Source organism: Pagrus pagrus, assembly GCF_965226575.1.
Source record: "Pagrus pagrus genome assembly, chromosome: 7".
Lineage (NCBI taxonomy): Eukaryota > Metazoa > Chordata > Actinopteri > Spariformes > Sparidae > Pagrus > Pagrus pagrus.
The window spans coordinates 22897125-22903145 of record NC_140191.1 but is presented as its reverse complement, the minus strand read 5'-3'; the positions used below and the strand labels follow the sequence as shown (position 1 = coordinate 22903145).

The 6021-nt window shown below is 43.4% G+C and overlaps 1 protein-coding gene across 1 annotated transcript; it reads right to left on the bottom strand.

Annotated features, from left to right (window-relative positions):
• Positions 1-3051: 3051 nt before the first annotated feature.
• LOC311259586 (kelch-like protein 38) lies at positions 3052-5135 on the bottom strand (the record flags this gene model as incomplete). Its single annotated transcript, XM_084356820.1, has 4 exons — positions 3052-3341; positions 3467-3572; positions 3693-3834; positions 3922-5135. 4 exons carry the CDS (start codon positions 5133-5135, stop codon positions 3052-3054), a joined length of 1752 nt encoding a protein of 583 aa, XP_084212946.1.
• Between the last annotated feature and the right edge of the window lie 886 nt (positions 5136-6021).

Genomic DNA, 6021 nt, shown 5'->3' with positions numbered 1-6021 from the left:
GAGGTTCGCTTGTCATATAACATTACTTTGTTATGGTCGGCCAAGATTTGGCTTCATGCACTTGGAATGCTCGGAGGTCGGAAGTTTAAAATTTCAACTAGGAACTTCCAACCTCTGACTTTGACTTGAATGAACATAGTAGCATTAAACCTGCTAAACATTAGCAAGTCACCCATTGATTTGCGGCCCAAAGTGACCCTATTTGCCAAAGAGAGCGAATCTGGGGAGTTTACACATTGCTACGCCTCTAACCTCATTACATCTGACTGAGAACCAGAGGAAATGCTGTGGTAGCGACTTGTCAATCACAAGGTCACCGTGCCCTAAAGCATACACTGCTTTATTGTCTATTTTACTAAGAATGGGACCATCATTATTAAAAGGAACATCATACTGTGTTGAGGAAGAATTGAAACTAGCGAACGAGACCAGAAACTCAATAGGCAAATGTTTACTGAGGTGACAAATCTACTGATAAGGATGGTCATTTTCTCATAAGCTTACATACAGTCTTTTTTTTGCTACCAGTGGAATCACCCCTCTGCTGGCCGTTAGAAAGAATGTAAGTTTAAGACACTTCTGCATTGACTTCACTATTTATATGCACTTAAAGCTTGCTGACATTACAGTAGCATTCAGGACAACCACTGACTACCATGGCCATTGACTCTTAGTCCTGCTGTAATTTACTGCAGCCTACATGGCCTACTGTGTGTCAACAGTGTGTATTGTGTTTATCTTCTGTCTTAAGCAGAAACGTTAATTTCAAGTTGAAAGGTTTCCAAAATATAAATCCCTGCCATATTTATATCAGTGTTTGTAAGGCTCATGGCTGCGTGAGGAAATCAAATTATCTCAAAGCCTATTAGTGAATCATCTCTCTCCCTCCCTCTCCTCTGTCCATCATCCCTGTTTTTGTTGTGATGTTTTGACCAGATGGGACAGCTGGTCAGTCCTGCTTGACCCTCTGAAAACCTTAATCACAAACACACAGTCACTCACATATACACCTGTTGCTGCTCCTCTGGTTGAGTTTCATCACTCGGTCAGATTCTCTGTTGTGAAATCTCCCTCCCTCTAGCCGTCTCTCACATCTGCCAGCTTGCATGGCAACCAACAGGACCACATCCCTCACGTGGTGTAACACTCACCCCCTTGTTTGTTTCTCAAAATAACATCAGATCACCTATAGTTTCCAGTCACCCACCTTTTTCTCACACACTCCACCCCCTGTCCCCTGGACTCCATTCGCTGGCAGTGAGCGACTGAAACATTTGACCCGGTTACTTGGGATTTCAAAGAAATGTACTGGAGTCCTGTGTAACACCTCCTGGTCACATTATGTTTACGCCACATGACAAGGCTGACACTAGTCACTGAATGTCATTGATGAATTAAATGATGTAATCACTTTAGCTGTCTCTTTAGCTGCTAATCCTTACTTTAATGAATCATTTTAAAGGAGATTGTGTACAGAGATCTGAATTACCTGAATCTCTTCACTTTAACACTAACGTCATTTTTGATAAAAATCCCAGCCCTCTTAATTGTGCTCCCAGGAACATGTTACACAATCACTAGTGATTTTCTGTCTTGCTCGCTGGCTAAACAGGCAACTGTATTAACTGCATCTGTCCCTACATCTCCTACCCATCGTCAGGTGCTGTCTGCATGAGCAGAAACATAAAAAAAATCACGTTAGCCAGAAACTTCCTGGGGCACCCCTGGCTTTAGTTTCCCCTACAACAGGTGGAGCAAAACCATTTGAACGTGTGCCCTCTGGAAGATATTTAAGGCTCTTCTTTGTAAAAGGACACCTTTTCTATATTATCTTCTGTGTCATCACGTGTGTGTGTGTGTGTGTGTGTGTGTGTGTGTGGATAGCAGGAACTTGTCTGGGCTTGTAAACGTCCTGTGTGGACAGTGTGAGCAGGGTCAAACAGACACATGATGCCACTTAAAGGACACATTTGCTGCTCAGATTGCATTCGCTGTTGACTGACTGGGCACTGGTAAGACATACTGTACTGAGAGATGGAGAGAGAAGCTATGGATTGGATTTTTATTGTAAAAAAAACAACAAAGTGTTAAAACCAGAATCAAAGTGGTACAAAAACATTTTTTTTTAAAAACATTAAAAAAGGTAGACTTGAATACATATAGAATTTCAGGCTATTCTTTTCACCACAGGTTCAGATCTCAAAGTCAGTTATTATCTCAACATACAATAGATAAATATATAATGAACACTGCAGAACACAAAAAAACTACAAAAACTTAAAATTTAAGGTGCAATATTTAGGAATTGGCCACCTGGTGAATTTATAATCCAAACAGATAGGTGACAACAGAGCAACTGCTAACTGATGCTAACTGTAGCTGCTATTAGCTAGTAAGCTAAGTTAACCGCACAGCTAGCAGTCATATCAGCTGACTCTGCCTGGACTGGGAGCTCGGACCACCAGGGAAGTGTTGGTGTTGTTTACTATCGGACTATCACCTCTTGAGGTACAAACTGGCAATTGTTTCGTGTAAGTGTAGTCTAAAGCTACATTTAGCAAAAAATGAAATTGTATGAAACTGCATAAAATATTCAGTAACACTGTTATCACAATAATATCATCATTATTTTTGAACTGAAGCAACAAACCATGATCCAAAAGTTCACCCAAAACAGCAGCAGGTTCAGAGCCCACAGCTGAGCCTAACTTTGTCTTGCACCAAACAATACACAGCCCCAGGATTTAAATGTGACAAGTGAGATCTCATGATTTAGAGCCGGCCCAGAATAGCACTTTCACCATTTGTGAAGTCAAACCAGTTTAGATGGTGTTAGGGTTATAAATAAAAGAAGAAAAGACAGAGAATATTGCATGGAACATTTTCAGGTATCAAAATCCTTATAAATGTGAATATTTGAGGTATGCATGATTCTGTGGAATAAGTCCATCACTCATCAAACATTTATAGCGGAGATCACTGCTACAAAATGAAAGAACTGCATTTAAAATGAGTCATTGAGTCACACATTGGGATACTTGCAGACCTAAGCTAGGATTTAGCCCATGTCTGTGAGACATGCGTCAGAGTCAGGGAGCCATGGTCAAACAGTTTATACGGCAGAGTTCCCTTAGATGTCCAAGTGTCTGTCTTTGGGTCGTAGCACTCAAAATTGTCTGAGTCCTCGATCACGTCGTGGCCATTGATGGAGCGTCCGCCAGTGACGTAGAGTTTGTGATTGAGAACGGTGGCAGAGTGGTGCATCCTCCTCTCCTTCAGGTTGGCACACTTGATGAACCGGTTGGCCTTGGTGTCGTAAGCGATCACTCTCCTGGTGTATCCTGTGACGGGAGGCATTTATTTGAGAGGGGCGGCACGTGTGGCTCAAAAAGAATGCAGTAATGTAACTCTAAGACTTAGATTTTTTTTTTTGTCAGTATTAGTATTTATCACAGCTACTATCTACCTCCGATGATGTAGATTTTGTCATCCATAACGGCAGCAGGAGCAGACACATTCTTCACTGTTCTGTTCTCCATCTTGGACCACATGTTCCTGGCAATGTGATACACCTACAGGAGGGGAGGTGGAGCATGTGTGAGGGAAACCGATTGAGTGAATGACTGAACAAGAATGGATGGACGAAGAAAACACAAGCAGTGTCTGAGTGATTGAAGAACACAGTGTCTTACCTGTATCATTCTGACCGGGTTCTGCATGGCGTCCTCTCCTCCAAATACATAGATCCTCTGGTTGGTAGCAGCCACCGCAGGATGTAACACAGCCTCAGGCATGGGCGCCATCGACTCCCACTGGTTGAACATACTGTTGTACCTGATGGCATTATTGAGAGATCTGTTAGCATTTGTCATATTTGTGTTTTGTCTGTTGTATGTGTGGATGATTATGATTTGTCATCACCTCTCCACACTGTTTGTGAGTCGACTGTCAGGCCCGAGGCCTCCCAGGACAAAGATGAAGTGCAGGTAGGAGACACTCTGGTGGGCGAAGCGTGGCTCCAGCAGGGGCTCTGCTGTGCGCCACTGGTTGGTCTTGATGGAGAGGGTGTAGACGGTCCTACTGACTTGGCTGTACTTTGTGTTTGTGGTCAGGCCTCCGATAACATACAAGACACTGTGAAGGGCGACGTACGAGGCTTTATACAGACGAATGGGCAGCTTGGCGAGCCGCTGCCACTTTTCGCTCTTCTCATCAAAGACGAGGGCTTCCCTCGAGGTCTGCTCATTGTTCTTCCTCCCTCCTACCACCACCAACATGTCCTGGTAGGAGTAGCGCCTCGGTGCTACCCAGAGAGGTTTGAAGTCTGTGTTACCGATGAATTTGGTGCTAACAGCGAACATCAGGCGTCTCACGGATTCTATGAGCTCAGTGCACAGGGTGGAGGACTGGATCAGAGGGTCGTTGGCAATGAATTGGAAGAGGTAGGTGGGATGGATGTAGCGAAGGCGAACTTTCTTGAAAAGGTCACTGATGGCGCCGCGCCTCGATAAAGGATCATGGTGGATCCAAGCAACAAGCGTCTCAAACACCTGCTCCTCCTCAGCACAAAGACTGTCATCCTCAAGGTATCCCATGAGCTCTGGTAGGGAGAGCTCACACAGGTCCTCGGATGCTGACACGTCGGAGAAGCTCCTCATGGCCATCTCTTTTGCTTTGTCTCTCAAAGTGTTGCAACTCATGATCTCAGAGAGTCGTATCATGCTCAAACAGTTGTCAGGGCTCAGTTGCTTCTGAAGGAAGCTCGAGCAGGCCTCAAAAAGGCGGCCATATTGCAACATGGATGCCGCCTGCATCAGAGGGAGCACAATATCAATGCTGATACTGATGAGTCCTGTGTAAACGTAGTCAATGATACTGCTCAGAATGTTTGACGTGATGCCCTTCAAGTAAATCTTGGTCTGCTGTGTCTCCCTGAAGTTGTTGCAGAACATGGCTCTGAAGTAGGGGCTGCTGGAGACCAGGACGTTGCGATGACAGGGGATCTCTGTGTTGTCTGAACACAGCGACACATCTGTCAAGATGCTCTCCTGCCTCAGCCTGTTGAGCTGCAGGAGCAGGTTGGACGACTGCTCCTTGTCTTTGAAGTGGAAGACCTCGACTGCTAGTTGGTCCATGCTGAGGAGAGAGACCATTGTTACTGTCAAAACATTTGGTTTTCAGACTCGTTTTCATTTGATGTTTTTTATTATTTAAGCTTCGAACCTTCCAAATCAACTTGCACAAGCAGTCACATAATCAAAACAATATCTTATTCAAGCATTTTAGCTATATTGATGTGCAAATATAAGCCATTTGAGAGCTTGTGTAAATAATAATACAAATAGTAGCTCTGCTGTAAAGGGGCAGTGTGTAGTTTTGGAGAAGAAATTCAAAATAAATTGTAATATTTAAAAATATTAATGAGGTAATAATACAAACTCTGAAATATTTGTAACCATAACTGAATAAACAAGCTGTTCTCAGAAGAAATAATGTCCCCAGAACACTGTTTGAAACTAGAAAGGTGGCAGGGTCCGCCAAATATAAGGTAAAACAGTATGAATTTGTGTTTAGGCCACAACTTTCATTCAAAAGACATCTTACAATTGATAATTACCCATACTGATTAAACCCCCTAGATTTTAGAATGATCATATGGGTAGTGAGACAAACAAACATTCAAACACACTATCATACAGCCAGGCTGTTTCAATTCAACACAGTCCTGTGTCACGTATCTGAAATTCAGCCTGCGAATAGTCCTGGTAAGCTTTCCCCAAAAGCACAGCCTAACTGTTGAGTTTACAGATATACACGTAATTTAAAATCGGTTCAAATCAAAGCTATAAAACTAACTCTGCTTTAGATCATTGCCTTTCAGCACATGGGCCCACTTCAGCACTGCTGCACTCAGACATTTCAGGGCCCGCAACACATCTGCGTGATCATTTAGTTGTCTAAGCAGATTACTACTGGAACACCTGCGCGGCTGTTTCTGCAGCGGGATTGTCATTTATTGTC